The sequence below is a fragment of the Amblyomma mixtum genome, chromosome 5, assembly GCF_055824585.1.
Source record: "Amblyomma mixtum isolate Tamu chromosome 5, ASM5582458v1, whole genome shotgun sequence".
Lineage (NCBI taxonomy): Eukaryota > Metazoa > Arthropoda > Arachnida > Ixodida > Ixodidae > Amblyomma > Amblyomma mixtum.
This window is the reverse complement of record NC_143016.1, coordinates 69,416,640-69,443,777: the sequence shown is the minus strand read 5'-3', so window position 1 is coordinate 69,443,777 and position 27,138 is coordinate 69,416,640. Positions and strand designations below refer to the sequence as shown.

The 27,138-nt window shown below is 48.4% G+C and overlaps 1 protein-coding gene across 1 annotated transcript in view; it reads left to right on the top strand.

The window, feature by feature from the left end:
- The first annotated feature begins 1,832 nt into the window (after positions 1 to 1,832).
- LOC149342543 (polypeptide N-acetylgalactosaminyltransferase 1-like) overlaps positions 1,833 to 27,138 on the top strand; it is a 52,474-nt gene continuing 27,168 nt past the window's right edge. Inside the window, exons 1-2 of the mRNA XM_089544905.1 lie at positions 1,833 to 2,585; positions 3,095 to 3,264. Of these exons, the coding sequence (XP_089401031.1) occupies positions 2,119 to 2,585; positions 3,095 to 3,264 (637 nt within the window). The 5' untranslated portion in view covers positions 1,833 to 2,118. The remainder of the gene's footprint in view (positions 2,586 to 3,094; positions 3,265 to 27,138) is intronic.

Genomic DNA, 27,138 nt, shown 5'->3' with positions numbered 1-27,138 from the left:
GGTCGTGGATAGCATAGCCTGAGGACATGCAAACCTAGGAGGCTACTGAAAGACTCATGGCGCCGAACAAGACACCACACCAATACCTACGGCCTGCAACACCAGATTACAGCACTTCCGATCAATGTGTCAACTCCTCCCCCACCCCACAAGGGGGCTGAGAGCACAGGTGGCAAGCCCTGACCCAACACCTTCTCAAATTTACACAAATACATCATTCATAATACATTATAATACATCATAATACACCATGATACATCATAATAAATCATTCATCATTCATAAATACGTATTCATAATCCGTTCCACTTCCGTTCCTTCTTGTCGTGTTAATCAGTGCATCACCCCTTGCGTAGTGATAGTTTGTCTTCCTGGGTTCGATTGTCCGCTATCTTTCAGTATTGATATTGTTTCCGTCATATACGCATCTTGTCTTGAGCGCCAAGATTTTTTCTCTCATTTTTATTTTCGTTTCTACGTGCATGTTGTTCACTGTTAGCCGTGTTTGATCACTTCATATGATAACTTTGTCTAGAGCCGATTGTACATCGTTCTTGCCGCATTGTGAAATTTCCTTGTGTTGTGTGATGTAGTTCTTGCCTCAGTGTAACTGTTGTGTAGGGCCCCGTAAAGGGACCTGCAGTATTGAAAATAAATAAATAAATACTCCCTGAACGCTATAAAGACGCATGCCCGTGGTGCGACGAGAGACCCACAGCATACCACTTCACGTGGGCCTGCGGGGGCGATAAATCAGAAAACCTACAAACACACTACACGAAGGAGTATTGGGAGATCGTTATGTCCAGCTCTGTCCTGACGATCCAGCGTTACCTGGTGCCACAGGCAAGCGAGACAGCCAAAACCATTGAAGCCCAGAAATAAGGACACTACCCGCAGCAGAAGACTTCGTCTTTATTTTGAATTGTAATAAATGTTTTCTACTACTGTTACTCAATATACACACCACGCGGCACCGCCATATCCCGCCTTCAAAACTCGCGGGAGGAGTAGCAACCGCTATAGAGTGTTTTTTTAGTTCGGTAGATGGCGCAGGCTGCCACTCTGCTGCGAAGCAGTCAGCGCTTTCGCTAAGCTTGTTGTTCATTTATCCAGCCGTTGGAAACACGGTTGCCTCGCGGCATAGAGTTTCTTACTATTACCTAGAGGGAAAGCTGGCAAGCCGTCTATGGGAGTTTGCATGGAGACCCCACGTGACCACCTCAGCCACCATGGGCGCTCAAAGCATCATGGGGCGGTGAGCTACTTGTTGCGGAACTGCAACTTTTGGCCAAAAAATAATAGAAAAATAAAGCTGTTTGATAGCTACAAACGTCCTAATATTCAATATCTTGTCTAATGATTGCAACAAACGAGCAGAAAAGCATTTAAGTGCAAAGTTTGCCTAAAATAAGACATGACTAGCTTTCCTATTGGCCAAGTGATGAACACTAAAAAAACTAATATTTCGTAATTAACAGGCGCACTTTTAAAAGTAAATATGTTTTCAAAAAAGATGTTGTTCCTTAAATACAATAAGACGTTTTTAATGGCATTTCGGAAGAGTAAAACCTTTTAATGGCGTCGTGTGTCGTCGCGTTTTCACTACTATGGCTTTTGCACACTGCGTTCGCGCGAAAGTCGTCTGCGCACACACGAACTACGTTTTCGGAATGAAACGCCTTAGTACTGCCACTCTGTGTTCCCGAAAAACTACGACTGTGCCGCAACAAGTAGCTCACCGCCCCATGATGCTTTGGGCGTCCATGTTGGCTGAAGTGCAGCGCCGCCAGCTTTCCCTCTAGGTAGTAGTAAGAAACTCTATGCCTCGCGGCGTTTTGCGTCACCTTGCGCGGCTTGCGCTCTTGCTGCTGTTGCCGATGTGCGAGTCGCTACCATCGCTTCTCTCGCGTGCACTATTCGCAGAGGCCGCTGACGCTTCGCGCTGTTCGGCGCGCTCGACCAGCTGGGTGCGTGCCACGTGTGTTTTCGAAGTCATGTCGAAGATCTTGAGAATACCGCGATCCCTCCACAAGCGGGAACACCTGCCGCGGTTCGGCGCGCCTCCTCGTCTCGTCGGCTTCGCTGTTTGATGGGCCGCGAGCGGCGTAGAGCACGATGGCCCTGCTCTTCATGCGGCGCCGTCGACCCACTCTTGTTCGCCTCCTCTCCGTGTTGGCCATTGCCGGGGTCACAGTGCTTTTGCTTCGAAGCCGCACCACTTCTGATGACCACATCGACGACCGCGTCGCCTACCGAGAACGACTTTCTCCCAAGCGAGACGCTGGCGATGATCGCGGCGGGCCGGCTGCTGCTGCGACGGCCGTTGACGTCCGGGTCCACAGAGAAGAGGCACCGATCTATCGCGGTGACGAGAGCCCGTTGCTCCCGAACGTGCACGACCCGGACGAGGCCGAATTCTTCGGGAGGCTTATCGAAGGCTGGGGCAGGAACGGCGATGGAGTCACGCTAAAGGGTGCCGAGAAAGAGAGAGCTGACAAGGAGTTCTCGCGAGCCGGCTTCAACGCTTACGTTTGCGACCGCCTTCCGCTAAATAGGACGCTCGGCGATCGTCGACACCGCAGGTAAGGTCTGCTGGACTTTGTGTTTTTTTACTTATAGCAGCTGTACAAAATGACGTGTGGTCTTTGGCACGATCGTTGCGTTTACTGTCTAACGTAGCCGTACGAACGCCAGGAAGCAGGCGCGTAGGCGCGCAGACATAATCTGTTTAGATTGGTCTTTCCAACTGTTTTCTGCCTCCGCTTTTGCGTGCTCTTGCATTTTCGCGAGAAATCGCAGTAAACCAGATGAGCTCGCTGATGCGCACGGTGTAGTTTTCCACGACTTGAGAAGGTATGCATAGAGGTTTTAAAATGAGCAACGCCTTGGGTTTGTGTCCGCTAACGAAACGCTCGCACTTCAGCGCTGCTGCTGGCGCTGCCTTGATGGGCATGAAATTAACCCAGCCCCGTAGGTATTTTGCGCAACGCGATCGAGATCACCTTGGGCAGGATGTGAGGAAACGCCGCGCATAGGTTGACACCGTTATCGAATGTCACCTGTCCTGTTTTCCTGTTCTTGTCTTCCGCAGCTGTCGCAACGAGAAATATGACGTCGAGAGTCTTCCCACCGCGTCTGTGGTGATCATTTTTACGGACGAACTCTTCTCAGCACTTCTGAGAACCGTGTACAGTGTGATAAACCGCTCCCCTCGTCGCATCCTAAGGGAAATCATCCTCGTCGATGACAACAGCCAGATCGGTGAGTCCACGTCTCAAGCGTCTCTGTTAACGCCGGTAGAGACTTCCCTTTTTTCTTATGTCCGGTCGCGCCTGTTTCAGCTGAAACGCAGTGCCGAATCCTGTCTTTTTTTCTTCTTGTGTCCGGTCGCGCTTAATTCTGCAGGAACGCAGTACCAAATCCTGTCTTTTTTCTTTATTTTGCTTCTTTCTGCGCCTTTGTCTAATCATAACCTTTAGGTGATTTTAAAAATGATGTGCGCCACTTAATCCTTGAGGAGACGCTGAATGAACAATGTAGCCTTGGACATGCCGTACTGAGATTTCAACACAAATTCTCTGTACAGTATTGCTCAATGGAATCCATGTTTCACTGGTAACTCAAGCTGCAAATGGTTGTTCAAGACGTAATGGATTTGTAGCATTTAATTTAGTATTGCAAAACTTATTTTCCGAAGTCGTAGCTTGACTGTCATTCTGCATCTGTGTATATATGCACTGACTACTGTTAATGTGCTAATTTAAGTTTTTAACTAGCTGCATTTTTGTTAGTGTTTATGGTGATTGCACAATGCAGTGTCATTTTTGTCTGAAATGTACTTGGGGATCACTTTAAATTTTTTCCTTACTAACTAGTTCATTAGCTGTATTGATCTGAAACCTCAGTGTCTGGAAAATAACAAAAATAAACATCCCGTATCATGTGTTTAGGCAGCAAGGATAACTACGCCTTATATCACACTGAGATGGAAGCCCTGCTACGCTAACATGCTAGCCATTCCCAGACCAATGCATGCAGTGAATTTAGAGGGCATACTTGGCTTATGTTAATTTAGCCGGCTAAGCAGCTGAAAAAGTCAATCGTATATAAAGCATTAATTGATTGATCAGAGCATAGATTCAATAGTTGCCCAGCCTTGTCATCACATGGTTAAAAATGAAGCTTGCTTTGCATGGCAAGCTGTCTTGAGAAAGAAGACATGGTTTATAGGCTGAGTTCATCTTAAACAATACGAGATACCAACACTGCTCTTATTGAGTTGTGTTTTTGCAAACATGCTTTAGTAAGTATAAGGTACTCGAACAAGTGAAGCATGAACAGCTTACATCTTATCTGTATAACTTGATGCTTCCTTCCTTTCAATCTCCTGCATATTATCTTGGTCTACTTTTGCAGTTAAAAGTGAAGAAAACCTTTGTTGTTTGCAAGCTGCTGTTGATTCAGCTTAGGGCAGTTTTTATTGGGTCCGAGTTTCCTACACCCAAAAGATATCTGAGTATGGATGTCTTATCTAGTTAGGAATAGTGGGAAAGCTTCATTACATGTATTCCTAAATATCTGGCCTTCCTTGCAATAATGTGAGAGTGATGTTCTCGTTTTTTTAAATTTCTGTGCATATTTCAAGAAACTCGACACATGGCATTTAACATGTTTCACTGCACTTGAATTATAATTGTGCTGGGCAATGATACGATACGTACGATAAAAAAAAAAGACAAAGTGAATGTTAAGAAGACTCAGTCCAAAAACTGGCTTCAGTTTGGTGGCAGTGACACACTAATTCTCATGCTTCACTTTCTAAACTGATATTATCAAATATGTAGTTCTGTGTAGTGACATTAGGGTGACCCATAGGAGTCGTGTAGTCAGAACTGTGGTGCTCTCAAGCACATGCCACATCACCCAGAACATGTGTACCTCAGCTGACTTCAGTGCTATTTCATGTGCTTCCTTCACTCCAGGGCTGCCTTAGAAGTGCTTGCATTGTCCTGTTCTTTATTGTTGTGCACACTTTCTTCAGCTGCTGCTGTCAGAAAAGCTGTCATGGTCCCAAGAATTAACAGAGGCAGCTGCATGGCTCAGTTTTGTGGATGCTTTTGACATATAAAGTACAGGCTAGGCACTTAGGAAAGCAGCTGCTGCACTGACCCGTCTGCACTCGTCTAGCGTGCAAGTGGCGAGCCTTGGAGAACACAAGGCAGAACGTGGCAGTATCATTCGCACAAAGGTTCAGCCACGTGTACATACTAAACCTGCAGCTTTAAATGCACTTTTCATCATCAGCGTGTTGCCTGCATATTCACACTGTGTTCACATTGTCATCATTTAGTTCTGCACTGTAGACCCAAGCTGATTTTTTTTGTGTGTGCGATTGTGTCATATATATTATCTTCTTCCACTGAGTAACCAAATTAATGTTCATAATGTTTCTGTAGTACCTGCAAGGTGATACGCCGCTAACTTTAGTTTGGAATCAGACCAACGTTGGGCCAAAAAACCTCTGTAGCTATCACTTTTCCATTCCACCATTGGGGTCTACACGTTACAGAAAGTAGCAGTGATAAGGATCTAAATAGAAATCAGCTAATGTGAAAAGCCAAACATGTGTACAGCTTGTGTTGTTTCTATTCCCTCACAAAAGGTTAGTTCATTCAATTTCCTTCAGTTCATAAACTGAAACTGTATTTCAAATGTGGCCATATGTCAGTGTCACATGCTTCTTCCACCTATTGTTCGTTGTTTTGCGCAAAAATGTGAAAACCAAAGACATGTACCCTTGCGCGCTTTCATTTTGCTTTAAAAATAATGTAGAAAACCTTATTGCTAAATGCCTGTGACCTGTTACTTCACACCCTGTTGCTTGCAAGGCAGAGTCAGTAATCTATTGTTTATACCACAAGTAATAAAAAAAAAGAACTGGGGAGTGGTATTTTTCCGGGTGGGTATTTGGTGGCATTGCTTGTTTCAACATTGCTGCAATGTGGCATTAATTAAATAGAGGAGAAATAATGGTGGCAGAAACGGCGGTCATCTGACGGGAAAGGAATTGGAGGAAGAGCAGAAATTTGTGCTGGTCACAGTGACATATAATTAAGGCAAACGCTTGAGGTGGCATTTGAGACGATTTTACCAGTGGTCTTCGCTCATCTGGAAAGTGCATTTCTGAGTTCCCAGGTCACATCTGCACCCTATGTGCCTTTAGAGGCCCATTTTCTTTTTTTTTTTTTCTACCGTGAAAGCTCCTTCTGTTGAGCCATTTCTGTTTCCGCGCTCTTGACGTCATCATTTCTTTATCATAGAAACAGTGTGGTAGAATTTTGGATGGTTTTCACGCATGATAGAAGCCTGCCCGGCCATTTTTTGCACACGTCGCGAACGGAATTTACTCAAGCTAACATGACGAATACGACATGCGACTTGTTAATACGTCACGAGAGTAGCTCGCACGAGCGCCGATGGCTTTGCCAGTTTTTTACTGTTCTGCACTTTGGCCGTCAATCTGCACCTGACAATCATTACCAATATTCGCGCTTACGTAAAGCCATGAGTAGGCTTGTCAGTAGTGCTGGAGCGGTTGCTGAGTGGGCCAAACGAAATATTGTTTAATGACGTATTCCATTCGGCGAAGAACGTACCTCAGTGGATGACTCGGATTCAGATTCTGAGTTCTGATTGGGCCGCCGACGGAGATGATGCTCCTTGCGGAGATCTGCTGCGGTTCACCGTTTAGAAGACGCCATAAAACACGTACTCGTTTTCCCAGTGCTTGCGCTGGATATCAGTTGCGTTGACAGAAGTGACAAAGCGACAAGCTTCATTGTCACCGAGCGGCTGCGCTCTAGATTTCGCTTTACTACCGCAGGACTCGGCTCCGTCGCGTTAGACAAGCCTGCTCACATCCTGTCAGGCGGGAACCAAGCGCGAACAGCATCTGCGCACGTAAAACAGGCTTTCGCCTTTCGTGTTCAGCTGCAGTGAGAAGCTACCGTGACTCTTCGTTTCCGCGTACGGATGCTGCCAGTTGTATATTAATCGACCGCCTACACGACGCAGTTGCGCTACACAATGACGCATAGCTGCATTCTCGTTGAAATCCGGTTCGGTAATGCATCCCGTTTTGGCTGTGGTTGAGTGGGCGAACACTTTTTCGCGCTGTGGAACAGGCGTCGGCGATGCCTGAGCTCTTATCGATGCAGCTGTGTCCAGAGCAACTTTGACGGATGGCGGCTTTTCTCAGAAACTGCTGGCTGCGTACTGTGTGGAGTGCCCTGCTCTTTTTTTTTATTTTTCCTTTCTCGTGCGTGGCGTGAGCATTGCCAACTTTAACTCCGCTGCTGTGTGCAGCCAGCGTGGCCTCCGCGTCTGCAGTATTTGTTGCCTTTCTTTACGGCACGTTGTTCCGCTTCGAGATGTGCCAACATCCTCCTCCGGCAGGGACTTTCAGAAGCTGGCGGTTTATCGCAGTGTGTGTTATCTCGGCCTCCTTGTTGTTCGCCGCAACGGTTAGAGGGCTGGAAACGCCCTTTACGGCTGGTGTTTATGGGCAGATTCTCCCGGTGTTACTCCCCATTAATAATAGCGTTGAATATAGCACCGTCCTGCTTGCAACTGTACTCGTGCTCTCTTAACACCGTGTACAGGTGCGTCAAAAGTTTCCAAGCCATACAGTCTAAGCAGAAAGGAGTAAAAACGGAGTAAACTGTCCTGTGGTGCACTCCCGATGACAGTTTACTCCCTTATAGGCGGATTCGTGTTTAGAGTGTAGGGTCTGTGGTGCACTCCCGATGACAGTTTACTCCTTTATAGGCGTATTCGTGTTTAGAGTGTAGGGTCTGTGGTGCACTCCCGATGACAGTTTACTCCTTTATAGGCGTATTCGTGTTTAGAGTGTAGGGTCTGTGGTGCACTCCCGATGACAGTTTACTCCTTTATAGGCGTATTCGTGTTTAGAGTGTAGGGTCTGTGGTGCACTCCCGATGACAGTTTACTCCTTTATAGGCGTATTCGTGTTTAGAGTGTAGGGTCTGTGGTGCACTCCCGATGACAGTTTACTCCTTTATAGGCGTATTCGTGTTTAGAGTGTAGGGTCTGCTTTTTAGCCGTGTAGTGGCAAGGGCGGATTTATGGGTCACTCTTAAAGGGGGAGGGGGGGGGTGGCATTTTAACAATGCATTTCTTCGAATCTTTTTGTCGAAAAATGGGGTTCAGCATGGTTTTCTTATGTGAAATTTCTCGCTGTAAGGAGGAAAGTGGGGAGGAGGGGGACACAAATCAGCGCCTGTGTTGTGAGGAATTTGCGGGGAATTTACCTGTGTTGTGGGGACATCCCTAGATGTCTGTGCGGGGGATAGGCGAAGGATTACTCCCTTCATAGGTGTTTTATGTGCCAGAGTATACTGCCGAAAAGCGTACCCTGTGGCCTGCGAACTTTTGGCTCACCCTGTGCATTGCGCGTCGTCGTTGTTTTTTTTTGTTCGCTTTTATAATTTATTTATTTTGCATACCCTGAATCGCCGATACATTGGAGAGAGAAGTGGGTTATAAGAAGCAAAAATACAGCGTAAGGTCGGCAGATGCACAGTACAGAAAATACAAAATAAGAATAGATAGCGTGACGTATGTCAGAACGCAAGAAAAAGGGGACATAACTGCAATAAAAATACACCAAGAAGCGAAAACAAGACACAAATAACAATATTAATAAATAACAAAAAGGCAAAAAGAGGCATTAATAAGCACTTAGATGACATCACAATAAAGCGTGAACAATGCTTGCCTGTAAAGAGCCTAATATGATATAGATGCGATATAGATGTATTTTGCTGTCAGACCAAGGTAGATCTTGGTCAAGCCGCAGTGCATGGCTGCTATTTTGACGTGCAGTCTTTGTCAAAAGTTTGGAGCCCAGGGGGATTTGCTTCTAAGCCTTGTAGCATTCGTGGAAGTCAGACTTCGCAGAGAGGAAGACCACAGATCATCTTACCTCCGAGAGATTTGAAATGCTGTCGGTGCTTAACCAGCCACACGGCATGGCCCCGAACCGAAACACCTTGGTCTCTAAACTTTCGGCAAAGACTGTACGTGTGGCACGCAGCGAAAGGCCGCGCTGGTGTCCAATCGCCACCTGCTCAAACCTGCATCGTCGAAGTTGCGCGATGTACGCCAAAATGGCGTCCGTCACTCCTGATGCATAAAGTCTTAGGTATTCCTCGCGTCTACACAGGGCGATAGCGAGCAGAAGCCGTCGCGCGATCATGCGACGACGCATTTCGTTTCGTTCCGGAAGACTTGCTTTTCTTTCTGTCGTTCGGGCCCATGGTTGGCCCGTCACATCTTGGCTGTGTTTGGCGCGCCAGTTCACACCCTCGTGCAACTGCTCGTTCGAAATCTGGTGCCACGGTCGAGGGTAGAGCAACTCATAGTCCTTGTATCAACTAGCGTTTGCCGGCTGAAGTCGCATTATTGCCGGCAAGCTGTTCGCGCTGTTGGTGGCGAGACGAAAAAGTGGGGAACCGCGGGCAGCTTGTGTGACGTCAGCGCTCACAGTAGTTGCCGTTCGGTGTTCGCTGAGGTCTGTTAGTCCTCCTGTGAGCTCAAGTGTCACCGTTTGTTGGCGAGGCCCTTGTTTAAACGCCCAGTTTTGGCACCACCTGCGTTCCTCTCTTTCGATGTTGTCTTCGTCGTGCCTGCGGGTAGACTGGAAAGGTTCACCATATTTTCCTGGCTTTGCAGGTACTTTGGGACTGTGTGCACCCTTTAGTGCTGGTTTGGTTCGGTTTACGGGGGTTTAACGTCCCAAAGCGATTCAGGCTATGAGGGACGCCGTAGTGGAGGGCTCCGGAAATTTCGACCACCTGGGGTTATTTAACGTGCACTGTCTTCGCCAGAACACGGGCCTCTAGAATTTCGCCTCCATCGAAATTCGACCGCCGCGGCAGGGATCGAAGCAAACAACCTTTAGTGCTAGCTGTGCAGGGCATAAACACATCGGAGTGGCATGAATTTTAGTATTTTGCCGTTGTGAGTAGGGGTTACTCTGTCAATGGTGCGAGTCGGTTGTTCCGGATCGCAGACTTGAATACGGCGTCATCGTAACCATCATCAGCCTGACTACGCCTACTGCGAGGCAAAGGCCTCACCAATATCTCCAATTAACCCAGTCTTGTGCCAGCGGAGACCAACTTTTTCTCGCAAACTTCCTAATCTCATCCCCCCACCTAACCTTCTGGTGTCCCCTGCTATGCTTGCCTTCTCTTGGAATCCAGCCCGTTAGCCTCAACAACCATTGGTTATCTTGCATTCGCATTACATGCCCATGCCTATTCCTTCTTATTGATTTCGACTAGGATGTCATTAACTCTCGTTTGTTCCCTCACCCACTTACTCTCTTCCTGATCCAGACTTCCCCTCTCTTAACGTTACGCTTGTCATTTTCTTTTCCATAGCTCGCTGCGTTGTCCTCTATTTAAGTTGAATCCTTTTCGTTAACCTCTGAATTTCTTTCTCATAGATGAGTACCGATAAGGTGCAGCTGTTATACCAAACTTTTCACTTGACGGGTGCTGTAAATTGTCAGTCATGATCTGAGGGCTTCTGCCTAATGCGCTCCATCCTAATCTTATTCTTCTGGTTATTTCATTTTCGTGGCCCGAATCTGCGGTCACTACCTGCCCTAGGTAGGTGTATTCCTTTACCACTTCCAGCGCTTCGCTGCCTATCCTGAAAACTGATGTTCCCTTCTGAGACTGTTGAACGCTGCTATAGTTTTCTGCATATTAATTTTTAGACCCACCATTCACCTTTGCCTGTATAGGGCACAGATCATGTTTTACAGTTCGTCCTCTGAGCTACTTAGCAAAGCAATATGTCATCGGCGAATCGCAGATTACTAAGTTATTCACTCCAACTGTTCGCAGTCTATGTGCCTGAATACCTCCTGTAAACAGGCGGTGAATAGCATTGGAAAGATCGTGTCATCCTGCTAATACCTTTCCTGGAGTACGCCGTAAGAGAAGCCAAACGTATCAGTGGCCGACAGAGAGTTGGGGAAGTGGAAGAAGTTTGCGAAGATGTGGCCTGGCGCAGGACAGGGTTAATTTTAAATTTGTTGGAGAGGCATTTGTTATACAGCAGACTTAGCTTAGTTAATGATGTCGGACCATCTGGGTACCAGCTGCGCAGTGTGCGTCCTCACTTGACCACTGCTCATGCGCGGCATGTGCAACACGCGGCTATGTGCTTATCGTTGCTGTGGATTAGCAAGAAGATGAGTCGTCTCAGGCTTTGCCGTGGTACGCATGCGGCACGCACTCCTCGAAAATGTTAACTGAAAAAAAAAAAAAAACACCGTGTAACCTACGGAGTGCTTTGTTGTAAATGGAAGCTGCGTTGCATAAGAGTGAATACCTTTCAAGTGACGCAACGGTGCGCAGACAAACTTGTTAAGTAATTGTTAAGAGCCTGAGATGGCGCGGTGAATCGCAGTATTCTGTACCAGCTGTGGAAAGTTGCTGGGCGAGCTCTTAGACGTGACGTCGAAACGGATCCCCTGTCTGGAACGTTCCATCGGGCTTTAGCATTTTTGTAGTGTCGCCGAGACGTGCGCGACGACGTTGTCTCGCCTTTACGTGGCGTCGTCATGATAGAACGTGTTTTTTTTTTTTAAGTTCTGTAACTTTTTCTTTTTTTTTAATCTCTAGACTTTGCGGGCAAAGTCTGAAGCTCCGTAAATGTAGTCGTGAACCATTGTGCCGGTGTACGGCGTTCTTTGCACAGTACGACGTTCCTCCGCCTATATGCATTCATTTCTGCACAGCTTGAGGTGCTGGGCCGGTACTCCTCGTGTCCGGAATGCCCAAGTGGGCGTTGCATCCTCGGCCTTGACTGCGCAGGTGTCGCACGGTGCCGGCTGCGTCGTCGGTCGTAACAAGCGCTCCTCTGTTGCACCAGCAGCCTCTCTTACTAGTCCTGCTCTTTTATTTTGTTTTTATTTACATTTCCCGCCTGGCTTTCTGGAGGAAGAGCAGCAGTGGCGCGTGTGACGTAACTGCCGAACCCCCCTCCCCCACTTAAGTCGGTTCCCACCGCTTTCAGAGTCGTCTTGTTGCGAGTGTTGGAAAGTGGATGAAGCCGAGCGGTTCCCTCGGACCCAGTGGTGGTTCTCTGAGTTTTGTCGCTCTTGTTCGCTGAACACGGTAGCTTTGGGTGAAATTGGAATGCCGCGGACAGGAGTGCGAGTGGTCTTATTGCTACTGCAGCAGCAAAGATTCGTCGAGAGGAGTTAGAAGAGTTAGCGCAATTAGTTGTTGCCGCCCCTCTACCGGTGGATTGCGGACTACATTGCGCCGTCTTGTTGAGCAATCTGCTTCGAACGTTTGTAACTGGGGGTCTTGCCTAATACTGTCGCCGTCGGCTTGTTATGCGAGACGTGAATTAGCAACTGTGCGGTGCTGGGCCGGTCGGTGAAACTTGTCTCGTTGCAAGAATTGAATCGGAGAACAACAAACGGACTAAGTGGACGAATAAGTGTTATGTTCTGTCCACTTCGTCTACTTTTTTTTTTTTTTCTACTTCGGTGCTTCAGTCTGCTTTGGAAGAAGATCTTCTCCGCTGCCATCGTCATCACGTTAATCTTCATTCACTTACAGAGCCGTGTAATTCAGTCGTCGTCGGAACACATGTTCTGTTGCGGGAAAATAGATTAGCAGCTGCAGAAGCTGCTTGCACGTCCCTCACTTGTGCGTGCGTTGCGCGCAGTTTCGCTTCTGTGACTGATGATGTCTGAATAAATAAATGTTTCGCTTGCGCTCCAACAGCTTTAGTGCAGTCAGATTGTGTATCTGCCCCACTTTGCATGATTATTCCGCACTCGGTGATGTCTGCCAAGAGCTTTAAATGTGTTTCTCGTTCCCCTGCTGTGACGTCAGTCAACAAGAGCGCTGCAAAGAAAGCGCTGATTACTCTAATTTGTTCTTTCTTGTTCCCTGCTTTTTCTGCATCCTCGTGGTCGAGTACACGGGGCTCAAGGCGTCTTTTTTTTTTTTCTCTCTCTCCCCTTGGGCTGCAGTTTTCGCTTTTTCATTCAGTGCGCTGTGTTGTATAGTCCCGGGAAAAGCAGTGGTCGGCGTGACAGAAATGGCAATGGGGAGATCTACGAGCGCACACGCGCGGACGCGCGAGCCGGCACGTACGGATATCTCTGTAATACCGGTGCTCTCCCACTCACTCTCACTGCGCGCTAATTCACCGTTACACGGACCGGCTCACCCGTCCGCCTTTGCTGCGTTTATTACTTTTACTGCGCGCCGACGCAGCCACTGCCGCTTTTGCTCTTGCTGTATGCTTCTCTGAAAGCAAACAAGTTTTTCCCAAGGGCGCGGCGGACTGCGGCGGTACTGATTCACGGCGCGGCTTTGCTGTGCGTAATGTAGCCTCACTGTCCGGCGGGTTTTTCTTTTAGTACCTCGTCGCGCTTCGTTTTACTATCGCTATCAATCTCCAGCTGCTAGAGAAAGCTCCTCGTTTCGGGGCCTGCGTTTGAAGGGCGTAGCACTTGTTGCGACTGATTGTGTGATCGATTTCACCCGCTCGAGATTTCGTCGCGTATACGCCCCTGCGCGACGCTATATAATTGATCACGTTCGGCGCGATACTGGGGATACTGGGGCTTTTTATTACATCTTGCTCTGTGCTTCGGGGTCTTGCGAGTAATTCACAGCATTATAGGAGGAGTGTTTTATTGATCTTTGCGTATATTTTGAAGGCGGAGTATTTTTGTGCCAGATATATTGGCGACAGATGTAACCGACTTTCTCTCGAGACGCGCTCCACGCTTTTGCTCCCGCGGGCACAAAGCGTCCAGCCGTATCGTGCCGGATGCCGATCGATAAGAGGTTCAGAACTGCGCCTCTTTGGGACGATTTCTCTCACTCGCTTTCTCTCTTTCCTTTCTCCAAGGGCGAGAAATATGAGACGCGGAAGGTTCTGCTTCCTGCCGTTTCTCTGTTGTGCGCAGTGAGATTTGCTTTCTTTTTTTTTTTTCAGCTTGCGGTCACATATCAGTAACCTTGACCTTTGTGTTAACGGGAAGCTGATACCATTGCATCTGTACGCAAGCGTAAAAACCGTTCTCCACTAGAAGAGCACATGATCGAAATAGATTTCCATCTTATACTGATTAGCCCATACGTTCTTGCGCAGATGCTTTTGCCTTTCTGTCAGTGCACGTTCAGGAACCACAAGTGGTCGAAATTTCCGGAGACCTTCACTACGGCGTCTCTCATAGCCCGAGTCGCTTTGGGACGTTAAACCCATTATCCAACCATCCAACCAGCCTGTCTGTATACCTCAAGGGTAGGAGGTAGCAGCAATCCAAAGGACAACATATTTGAGCATTCAGCCGTTTGTTACTCCTTAATAACTTAACTTAGCACTTTCACTTTCTTCTCTTTTTTTTTTCTGGACATTTTCTTGTCTGTATACGAGTGCAGAAAAAAAATACAACCAAACAATGAGACTATTTCATGTAAGCAAAGAGTCTTTTTCATTTCGTGTAGTATCTGCCTGTTCGGTTCGGTAATTGGAATTGTGTTTTTCATTCACGTCACTCCTATAGAAACAGTTTCTGCATCTCGGGCCGTGTGGGGCCTACCCAGAAACGGGTCGTTCTCGCGGACGTCGTATAGAAGGGCCAGCCCTGCCGTACTTGTGAGCGAGCGAGCCAGTTCTTTTGCGCCAGCATCGATTGCGCATTCGAAAGCAGCCTTTGTCCCGCCTTTTGCGTATCGCGTGCAATATCGCTCCGACATTGTGATGCAGCGGCGGCTGCTCCTTTGAGCCGTTCTTTCACTGTCGCCACCTGGGAAATCCAAACTCGCTGCTCCCTTCGCGAGGTGCAGAAAGTTCTCGGCTATAGCACGAAGTGTGTGCTATATCGCTCTCAGTATGAACTGCGACTCGCAGGATGTGGTGTGGTATAAGAGCTCAGTTCATGACAGTGCGAGCCCAGCGATGCGCCAAGGTTAAGCACTTATCGGCCGATGAAAAAAAAAAAAAAAGCAGATTACCTTCCTAAGCAACACAGGTAATCGGCCCAATGTATGAAATGGATGGTTTCACTCTGGTCCTGTGTAGGATCGGTAGGATACGTTTCCAATATTGGGTCGGTACCCTGTGCTGCTTGGCTAATGCCTGTGCATGTTTGATGGTCTGTATAAAGGCCTATTGAAAGCGGAAACCTCAGTTGGGTCACTATACGGGCGCGTTGCAGGTCATATTCTGAGCGCAATAGTACGCGTAGTGACTGTTAAACGACCTTCAGTGGGTTCCTTTTTTTATAAAACTAATTTTCGAATCTGTATCCTCTTCAGACCTGAATTAAGCTTCGGTTCAGCGTTAGTTAAGGTAATATTTCCCCTGTCTAAAGGTGCTCGCATGAACTTAGACAAAAAAAATTTGTAGCCGCAGGTTCAGCTTCATGTTTTAATGACATTAAATATGACGCCTATTAGTTAAATACGTACGCGAAGGAATACATATTTCGGCGAAACTTACAAATTGCCCCGCTGCGGTGGCTCAGTGGTTACGGCGCTCGGCTGCTGACCCGAAAGAAGCGGGTTCGATCCCGGCCGAATTTCGATGGAGGCGAAATTCTAGAGGCCCGTGTGCTGTGTGATTTTTTCAGTGCACGTTAAAGAACCCCTGGTGGTCGAAATTTCCGGAGCCCTTCACTACGGCGTCCCCCATAGCCTGAGTCGCTTTGGGACGTTAAACCCCAATAAACCAATAAACGCAATTCTTGCAAAAAAAAAAAAATCATTACGTAGGAGCCATTGCTCTTTGACCTGCTATAATGCTCAGGCTGCAGAACTGACGCATTTATTTTTTCTTTTAACACCGTAAAAAAAAAAAGAGACGTGTATTATAATGCATGCCTGGTCTGACGAGGATATGGGACTAGAAACGGCGCTCCCGAATTATATACTCGTTGTCCTCCACATTTCCCCGCATTTCAATGGAGGAGAAATGCAAAAAAAAAACCAAAAAAAAAAACCGCCCTTGTGCTGCGCGTTGTCACCGCAAGTTAGAGAAGGACCCCAGGTGTTGTAATTAATTCGGAGCCCTCCGCTATACGCCCATATGCCACTTCGGGACTTTAAACCGCACATACTGAAATCGGTAGACACATAAACGTGTCGGCGCTGGCTTCCTTTCCGAAATGGCCGTGACCATCCCATTGCCCTCCAGTCCTGTCTCGCAGAATCGTGAGGGGCTGAGGAAGATATCGTGCATGGTGTGCGTATTCGGCCTCGTCTGTACTTTTGCGCAAGTGCACTCTAAACACGAATACGGCTATACGGGGGTAAAAAAGGAAGTAAACCGTCCTCTACAAGAGGGAGGGCGCTAGAGGATCGTTTACTTCCTTTTTTACGCCTTTCTGTTTACAGTGTGCCCGCATTTTCGCGCGGTCTGGTCGCGCTCTACCAGTCTGTGTCGTCGGGTGGTCGCGCGTAGCGTTCTCTCGAGACGGCGAAAAGTCCTTGAGGGGCTGCTCGTCGCGTGAGCCGATCTTTATACGCTTTATCTATGACACTGAGTGAGCGATACGCGCATCTGTCTATTTGTGGGCAAAGCGATTGCTGAGCGAATGCACGCTGTTGATTGCGGCGTCCCTTCCGAGTAAATACACCAGTCGTGATACGGGGGCAAACTGGAGCAGCGCAGCCGCCGACGCTTTTATCTCGTCTTTCCCAAACGTCCATCACCGCGCCCGCTGTTTTATTTCACTCGCGGCCGTTGGCAGCGCAGATATACTTGTGGCTTCCTTATAGTCCTCGAATGCTGTGACAGCCCTCATACGCTGCGACCTCCCTGTACGGAGCGAAGAGCTGTTCATATATCCAGACTGCATTGACGACGACCGCATCTCACTCGGCTTTCGTTCCTCGAATATATGCGTCGCGTGCACGTATGTGTGTTCAGTATATGGAAGAGCGTGACTGGCTTTCAGTAGGCTCGTAGAGGTATAGGCTCTCGAAAGGGCGCAGTTGTTAAGAGTGATCGCTTTTGGGCGCTGTGAAAAGGGGGCGATCGTCGAGAAGAAGCGCTGACGTTGCGTCGTGCTTGCTTTCTCGCGGCGTGTGCGCGCGTCCGCTGAAAAGGAAATACGGAGCCGTAAACCTTTCTTACGTCTTCTTTGTCTTCTCGCCTAGCCGCTCGCTCGCGCAGCGCGAGGGGAAGTCCTGGCGAGGTGCGCCGCGCGCATGGGGGCCAACTTGGCAGGCGTTTCGCTCTCGTCGCGCTGCGTTCTCCGTCGTCGTCATCTCACGAACTGGTCGCTCGCTCGCTCGGTCGCTTTACGCACGGTGAAAACGCGGTGGTTCCCGCGGCGGCGGCTTGGCAGCCCAGGAATGTCCGCACTGCGTGCGACCGCGAGCGTGGGCCCTGAATTAAGCGAGCGAGCGAGGGTAGACGCGCGCGCGCGCACTTTTCGGCCCATGTTTCGGCTCGAAAGCGTGTGTGCGCGTTTTCCTCCCCGTTGGCGCATTTTTGTCGGGCATGCCCTCTCAGGAGTTGGGCTCCGCGCAGCGCGCGCGCGAGCGTTGCCCCTCGAGACGGCGACGACGTTTCGCGTCGGTTCCGGTTCTCGCGACTTCTTTCCTCGGTGTCTGCTTTTGTTTTATCATTTTCCTGTGTGCGTATATATATATTTTTTTTAATTCGGGCTCTCTTTTCCGTCGTTGCCATGTTCTTTCGGCACGAAGAGGCCTGGGAAAAACCGCGCACACATTTGCACGAATTCACCGTGTCCCCCGTTGCCTCATAAATGTTACCGTGCTGGATATGGCGACTTTCTTTATAGAGAGAGAAAGGGGAAAGGAAAGGCAGGAGAGTTAGCCAGTTAGGGCTGCGTCTTTTTGGCTGCCTGATATTTGCATAGCGACCAAGGAGTTCTAGAAGACATAACGAAGTAGTGGCGACTGGCTGTTTATGCGCGTGCGCGTATGATGCATAGGCATCAATCTTGCAGTCTTGCTGGTCCTGCTGGAGGTAAGCGCTGGCGGGCAGTGCGCGTATTCAGTAGGCTCAGTGTTATTTGTGGACGTACAGTCGGGGCCAAAACTCTCTAGGACGCGTGAGCCGCATTTGAAACCGACAGTTCTGATTAACCCGCCGGATCCGGAGCACATCCTATGGAGGTGAAAGTAGAGCTCGCGTTTTGTGCTCTGTGGTAGTGAAATAATGTGATCGCTGACAAACATAGCAGTGTTGTGTGCCGTCGAGTTGCACAGTAACGGTATCTTGAGAAACGCCTTAACTTCAGGCGCGGCGTCTGGCCTTGGATTGCGTTCCCGTTTCATTCGATGCCGCAAGAGCGGATTGGCGTATACTTGTTCACGGAAGCGAAGGCCCTCACGAAGCTTCCTCTTTGGGACTAATGCTGCTAGCTGTTTATTGTCTCGGCTGAAAGCCATCATTTTAAGGTATCATACGCATAAACTGCGATTCGTTTTCTATACGCTTGGCACAGGTTTGCGCTCATTGTCCAATGTACGAAAAACTGAGCGTTGCGGGCGGTATTCGCAAACCGCATTCGCCAATTCCTTATTTGCCTAAGACGATCTTCCGCTGTAGTCATGTGCGTGTGGCGTTGGCGTTGCATGGTCTCCTGCGGGCTGTAATGCATGCAGTTCTTTTTTTCATCGTCGAGACGATTTGGCCGCAGCTTGGTGGACCCCGGTGCAGTATAGCGCCAACAGGCTAGATTTCCGCGAGCGTATGACGCATTTGTCCAACGTCCTTGAATTCGTGACGAAGATAGTATCGACTCTGTTTCGCACTAAGCGTGCTATAAACGTTGCCAAAACTACAGTGAGCCTCTTGGCTCTGCGACTGCAGTGCCAGTTGATACTCTGCTATAACTACTGTGTATGCCGTTCCACCTTACTTTATGACAAGTATAGGAGGTATTCACTGAGGCCGCGCTACCAGACGGCGCCGCGGCAGGCGCGCCATGTTTGCGGTCGTTTCAGGCCAGCTCGCGCAGTGTCACGGTGCGCCGTGAGGTACCCGGCCTGAACAGTTAGTGATCCGTAACATATTTGTACGTTGTTGAATACGTCAGCGACCACTTATCTTTGTGGAGCGCGTATTGTGCATGAAGTTTGCAGCAGAATTCTTCTGCGCCGTGATATAACCGAGTTGCCTCAACTCGGCAGCAAAACTGGCTGGCTGCGCTGCACGCAAGAGCGTACACGACTTGCAGCTTTTAATATCAGTTGATAACTGTCAGCTAGTCATGCAGGGCACATCGTGGATAAACAGCACGATTAATTACCGAAATTCCAGAACTGCCACCGCAGAAATTGATAATTCAAGCGCCTATAGCTGTAGTCCGCGAACTGCTGACGCTTCTCAGACGTACGGTCTTTCAGCAGAAAGGCAAAGCGTCATAGCTGCCTTATTTACCCGACAGAACGGCCAAACAAATACTGCCATGCGCTCGCGGCATGAACGGCAGACACAGCGAGAATGTTTTGCAGTTTTGATTGTAGCTACGTAGCGCTGCTTCATATGCACAAGACCGTTTTCGCAGCAACGCAGTGTGCAGCCATTCCGCTAGATTCAGTTGTAACACGTCACTTTCAGCAGGTAGAGATGACAAGTTAAGCTACAGCTAAGTGAACAGACCCTTCGAATTACTCACCTCTTCAAAAACGGCACTTCGGCCGTCGGCACCGCGGACGTCGGCACCCACAGCACGTATCTTAGACTCACCCGCTTGTCAAGTAATTGCACCCTCTCATAGGTTTATATCCTTTAATTCCTTGGCCTGCCAGCAAACTTAAGCCGTGCACAAGGTGGGCCTCGATACCGGTGAATTCAACGCGCGGCAGCAGTCTTGTATACGTCGCACACCATGCCAGTGCCTCCGCATTCCTACCGGGGGTCGACTTTTTCACAAAGTAGAACCTTCTGAGCGTGCCCGCTCTTTTCTGCTTCGCACAGTTCACGGAATATTCGCTCAGTCACGCGGCAGCACGGGTCGGACAGAAATTACGTGCGGCGAGACGCGAAATACACTCACATTTCACCCATCACCAGCTATTCAAACGCTGCGGTTGGCTGCGACGGCCGCGCGCGCGACCACCAACATGGCGAATGCCGCGCCGGGCGCTAGCGCCCCTTGCGGATGACGTCATGTGAATACCTCCTATTGGGTGCCTCAACGCCAGCGCCGCAGCTCACGATGGTGGCATACGTACATTCTATCGGGAAGCGCCATTTTGGGTCACTCAAATTACAGTAGCGTCTCTTCAAGTGAGCGTTCTAAAATTCTACCTGAAACAGCTTCGAGGCACCATGGTGCACCTTATGCGGTGGAGGTCGACCATCGATTCTTATCGTTTCTTCACTTTGTAACAGAAATAGACCCTAAATCTGTTGAAATCCGCTATTAGCACGACAAGGCGACTAGATGTATATCACTAAAAACGTACTCGCGCTGTTCGAGCATCACCCGTATATGTCAAAAGTACGTCTCAACCTCCGATCACTGCGAAACCGAACACTTGCATCATCGTTATTTCGTTTTCGCGAACTTGCTCACAACGGGTTGTCCTTGGCAACGTCCCAGGCCAAGCTCTAGCCTGTCGTTCTTGTTTCGTCGATTAAGTCGTTCATTTGAAGCGAAAGTCCCATGCATGTAAGTTCGCTTGTATACTGACCTCCCGCGTTACTCGCTTTGGCCACCTATCATTGAAGTCAATTACCTACTACAGCGTCGTTACCGCCCAGAAGCGAGACGCGTATTGGTTCAAGGTTGAAGTCTTTCTCTAAAACCAATGACTGATTAGTTGTGTCCAGGTTTTGTTGTGTGCCAGTTTCTCATAGGTTTTGTTATTTTATTGTCATCGTTTCTGAACTTTATGCGTTGCAGTTAATGTTTATTGTTCCCCTGTGCAGTGCCTTCAGTGACCCTTGGTTTACGTCATAAAGAGGCAAAACACTGCGGTTGACGGAATAATTATTACCGGCATCATGACATTGAATATATGTATATATATATAGTGCACTGCACCCGCGGAACAGGCGTTGTGCAACCGGTGGAGAAATGAATGGGAGCTTGGGCACAGTCGGCATCAAAAATTCGTGAGGCAAAGGTGTGCGGTATGGAATTCAACTCGTTCACTCAAGACAGTCGCCCGAAATTCCCGTAAATATGAAGAGACTTGCATGCTCCATCCGCGGGTATCGATACCAGGCTACTGGGTCGCGAGGTAGCGATAGGATAAATTTGTTCCCGAACACAGGCGTTTCGTAAACTTTTGCTGCTAACTGTATACTTACTGAGGCTGTCTTATTCTTCGTCTAATATCTCCGCTTCATAATCCTGTTCTTCCAAGCTCACTTGTTTAACTTGGATAACCTGTGCTCCTATAGACCTTATGCGAAATGCACTGCCATCTAGCGGTCGCCGCGCGCGATCCGCCATGTTGGAGGATAGCCGCCGCATTCACAGCACGTACTGGTACACGCTCGTCGCGCGCGCTCGAGTTTCACCGTCCTCAGTATGCCCACATATTGCTTAGTGCCTTGCTGTACGCAGAAGGGTCACAAAGACGCCCAGGGAAAAAAAGGCAAGAGCGCTTGATTTGAGCGCATTTCTATTTTTGGACTGCGATCCCCGACATCGGCGACACAAATGTTGCAGTACCGTCGCTACATGTCGAGACGTCGCGAAACGCATTTCGTTATCGCCATGTAGCAAATGAAATTAGAAATAAGCTTTGTAGGCACGAAGAAAATATCACACAAAAGTAGTTTTTCTCCTGCGATTGCCCGTGAAGTGCTGCGATTATCGGCCTCGCAAGAGAGTAATCGTGATCAGCTGTTCAGTGGTACGGGTCGCGCTTTGTGAGAACCGTCGTTCCTAGCGTTATCCGCCGCAGCGGTTACACGCGTTAGTTTTTAGTGCGAATATTTGTTTCGACCGAAACTCCAGCAAGAGTCAAGTGCCCGTGGCACGGAACGTTTGTGCACTGCAAGTCAGTCAATCGTTTCTGTTAGACCAGGGAAAGGTGCCTATATTGTGGAGCGACGGCTTGATTGCATGTAGCGATTTCACTTAACCGACCGGTTTCCACGATACCGTGTGTTGTGTAAAAAAAAAAAAGAAAGGACCGTAAGAGAAGCCGCAAGTGGTACCATAGTTCTAACTAGTAGCGGGAATGCATAACACATGTAGAATCCTCCAAAAATCTCAGTGCACAACGGCTTGCTCGTCGTGGTAAAGCCATAGACACTGCTGCATTCACGGGTTACGTGTTTTTAACGGCGATAGTCCAAGAATGGTAAACAGTTGTGTAGTGGGGTCGTGCGAGGACCTAGGGGTCTATGTGGCCGGTAATAAAAATAACGTGTTTTCTTTCTCTGTCTAGGGCACTAGGGCAAACTAGGGTCTCTGGGCGCTAGAGCACTAGGGCAAACAAACAAATGCTGTATGAACTTTTCAAGAAAATGAAAAGCGTCGCATGTTGACAGGCCACTTTTTTCGACACTGCCAACATGAGCGTGAAATTTACTATCGTTCGCTTTCGGTGTCGACGCAACTCACAGAAAAAGCTACCACAACAGCAGCAATTCAAGCGGCATGCCCGTTCGCAAAATGTATCCAACCAAATAAAAACTGACTCAAACTAGATTGAAATGCGCACATTTTTAGCCGTAAACGAAAATTACACTTGCTTCGTACATTTCTTGGTGTTTAGTGTCGGCAAACTGACGTAGGACTCCGTGAAAAACTTTTATCTCCGTACCCGGTGGCGTTCGGAAAGTGTTTTGGACGCGTAGTAAGTGTCTGCGAAGTCGCTTGGAAACTTGGGCAGCAGAAACAGGTCGACTGACTATTAAGTCATGTTTACAGGCTCAAGTGACAGGAAATAAGATTTTTGAGCCAGCACAGCAGTAATGAAGCTAACGCAAGGCACGCCTAAACCAGAGAGCAGAGGCGGAACGAGCTTCAGTCATCCTCCAACATGGCGGATTTCCGCTGGTTCTTCTTTTCTCCGATAGATGGCAGCAATTTTGCATAAGGTTTATACCTATGCCGCTGTGTATGCAGTTTATGCTGTATGCTTTATGGAGACATGGGTAGTTTTTACTGTCATTCAGGTCATCCTGGATCTGGACTGTATTGTGGGTCAACTCCGCAGTGCAAACGCTTACGTGTTCCCGCGAAATGCGGACCCGAAATTGGGTGCACGGAAACCCGGCGTGGAAGACTTAGAAAATGAACAGAAGCATGTCTTGCATTCCGTTTGTTGCTGTGTCGGTTTTCGTCACAGCCCTTACCGAGTTCCATTGGAGGAGACGTTGCGCACGATGAGTCTTGTATTTTTATTACCGCGATATATGCGTCTGTGGTGTTGCGAAAGCTAAATACACGAAAAACTGGCTTTGGTCGAAAAAGGCCGCGTATTAGCCCCCAGAAGAGGATTTAATCCCGCATTTATTGTGCAAAACTTTCGAAATATATGGCTGTGGAATGTAGGGGTCGACATCGCTCTCTTTCGCAACATTCGCTGCTGATTCTCTTCGCAAGATGGGAAACACGTGCACTGGCTGACGTGGAATTGCAGCGATATTTCGCTAGCACTTGGAGATAAATCTGTTGCGGAGGTTTTCGTGTACGAAGCTTTTAGCGAAGCAGCAATAGCTGCAATGCGTGCTCTGCATTTATACTATCCCCTGTTTGCCGGGGCACGCGGCAGGCGAAAATTCGTTGCATCTATTAATGTTTCGTCATGTCAGCTTTCTTCATAAAATGTTTTGGTGTGCTGGATGTCGTGTTATGCTCTTTCCCACTACTTTTGATCGTTTTTCACATTTTAGAGCATGTGACACACGTCAGAGGCCAATTAACGTGGGAACAAAGCTTTTCGAACTGGGGAGTTCATGATCACGGAGGCTGTAGGCGGATGCAGGTCAAGATCGAAGCTCACCTCACACATATCCCCCTCAAAGCAGGCCCTCGTATCAATGCCGTAGACCGGTTCGCACAACGTCGTGGCTGATCCTGTTAATCCATGGTTAATCCCCCTGCGGTGCCTCCCTAGCAGGTGCTATAGTCGCATACAACACATTCAGGAGCGCCGCACAGAATTCCACCACGACTAAAAAGTAGTCCGTTGTTAAAATTTTTCTTGTTACCTAAACAAGAAGCTAACCACAAGAAAAAAAAATTATAAGCACTGGAATTTTGATGCCTGGCTTGTTTAATATGGTAAAAGATTATGAAGTTGATTTTGTTTGCTATTGGCATTGGTCAGTGGAGTAATACAGTACGCCGTGGACCGTGGCCCAGTGTTAGCAAGTGCTGTTTTTTAACAGTTGTATTCTACTATAGAAGATTGACCATTACGTCATATGACAATGGGTCGACGCCATTGGCTGGAGGGGCTCTTGAGAGGCCTGTGCCGCGTCGTTCTTGAGTTGTACCCGACTATAGTAGCACAAAAGGGACGGGGTGTGCAGGCGTAACGACACGGCGTCTGACCTATGTGTTTGTGTTTCTTCTTCAGTGCTGTGGAATTTTTTTGCACTGTAATGTTTCTTGGATTAATGTGGGACCGCGTCACAGATAAGATTCATCGGTTTCGGACAGACCTGAAAAATCTTAATTGGCCAAAAAAAGTCGGAATTTCGTGACGCCATTTTTGCGAACCCATGAGTGATGTTTAAGATGCTTTGCTATCAGCCGTTCCTTTCTGCGCGTGAGGACGTGCACGCATCAATATGGTGGCGTTTCCCCTTCCCGCTTTTTCGTTATTTCGCTCGTACAGTGAGCTGTGGAAACGGAAATGCTAAGGAATGTTGAGGGACGTAGAAAGACAGCAGCGTGGATAAGAGAACAGACTGGCATTAATTGTTGACGTCCTATATATATCGGGTCATGTAAAGTCGAACCGCATGATAACGAAACGGCTTATAACGAAATAATGGATATAACGAAGAAATGACGGTTCCCCTTGGAAGCTCGGTCAACACGGGCTATAACGAAGTAGTCGCCGAGCCCCTTCAGCTTCGTTATAACGAGGTTCAGCTGTTATGCATAGGGCAGATAACCGATGGTCCCTTAGGGTAACAGAACCGATTGCAAGGAAGGAGGTAAACGTAGAAGGGGCCAGCACAAAGTCACGTGTGTGTGGATGAGAAAAGATTTGATTTGTCTGGGTAGCATGGCTACGGCTCTTGAAGCCGTAGGGTTGATTGGAGATCAGTGGCAGAGTCCTCTGTCCTGCAGCGCATGGACGTAAACTGCGGCCAGTGGTTGTGATGATTATGATGGATGTAATGAATTCCGAATGGGAGCCTGATTTGACGGTGTAGGTGCGTCTGCGTGTCGGACGTACCACGAGTAACTTCTGCCGTGACCGCTATGATAAGGACTTCGAGCCCAACTCCATCCGATTATTGTTCTCAGTAAACATTTGTTCTCTGGCTCTTTCTGGCTATGCCGATGTTTCTTGGGTAGCCTCCGCGGTGGCTCAGTGGTTATGGTGCTCGGCTGCTGACCCGAAAGGCGCGGGTTCGATCCCGGCCGCGGCGGTTGAATTTCTTTGGAGGAGCAATTCTAGAGGCCCGTGTACTGTGCGATGTCAGTGCACGTTAAAGAACCCCAGGTGGTCGAAATTTCCGGAGCCCTCCACTACGGCGTCTCTCATAGCCTTAGTCGCTTTGGGACGTTAAACCCCATAAACCATAAACCAAACCGTTTCTTGGGTAGCAAACTAGAACGCGATATCCTCTGGATACAAACCAACTCCTACATGTCCTAAGTGTCCTTTTAGAAGCATGCACGCTTCCCACTTGTGTGCCGTCGGCGTTGACGTTACACCGCACCAAGTTGACTGGTCAGCATGCGGTGACGCCACCTATAACGTTCCACTGCAACGCGCCGCGCTGACTGGTTCGAACGCAGTGACGTCACTGGTGACATTATAGTGGCGTCATGCGTGACGTCACTGCAACGTGTCATTGCAACGCTCTACGCTGGGTGGCCCGAACACGGTGACGTCACGAGTGATAGCATATCTGTTGTCACGCGCACTCTACCAGAGAAGACAAATAAGGCTGAATAAACGGTATTATATTCATCATCGCTAACAGCGGTCGCTGAGTCTCGTGGTGCGCTATGGTAACTGTCCTGCGTTATGGTGGGATTCCGAAAAGGTCTCTGTACACAAGATGCCTTCCTAAGGATTAGCGAAGAAGTGATTAATACAATACCCACCCACGGAGAAAACCTTCTTTTAGCCCTGGATTTAAAAGGAGCCTTTGACAACGTCTCCCATCAGGCTATCCTAGAGGAGCTGAGTGGTCTAAACTGCGGAGAGAGGATCTTTAACTACATCAAGGCTTTCCTCTCCGACAGAACCGCCACCATAGGCATTGGTGAAGTCCGTTCTCATCCCTTCCCCATGCCTAACAAGGGTACTCCTCAAGGGGCTATAATATCCCCCCTCTTTTTCAATATTGCCATGCCAAAGCTAGCAAGAAAGCTTCAAACGCAGCCCGACATAGGCTACACGGTCTATGCCGATGATATAACTCTATGGGCCACACACGGCTCCTTAGCCCAAAAAGAAGCCCTACAAGAAGTCATACACAGGGTTGAAGAATTTGCTGCGGAAAGTGGTCTGGAATGTGCCCCGGAGAAGTCTGAGGTCATTAGACTCCACAAACTCCCTTACACATCCCCAGGAGATTTTTTTTGGGGACGCAAGATTAATGAAGTGGACAAGATCCAGATACTGGGGCTCTGGCTTCAAAGTAACCTCAGATCCGACCATATGATCAGAACCATCAAAACAACAGTTAATCAAATCTCAAGAATGATCCGCCGCATTACCTGGCACCGCAAGGGTATGAGAGAAGAGGACACCCTTAGACTCGTCCAGGCCCTAGTTCTGAGCAGGATAACATACGGCCTCCCTTACTAAAAACTGGGCACTGTGGAAACCAGAGCTATCGATACAATCATAAGAGGGGCTTACAAAACTGCCCTCAGTCTTCCAATAGCCACTTCTACAGAACGACTCCTAGAGCTTGGTC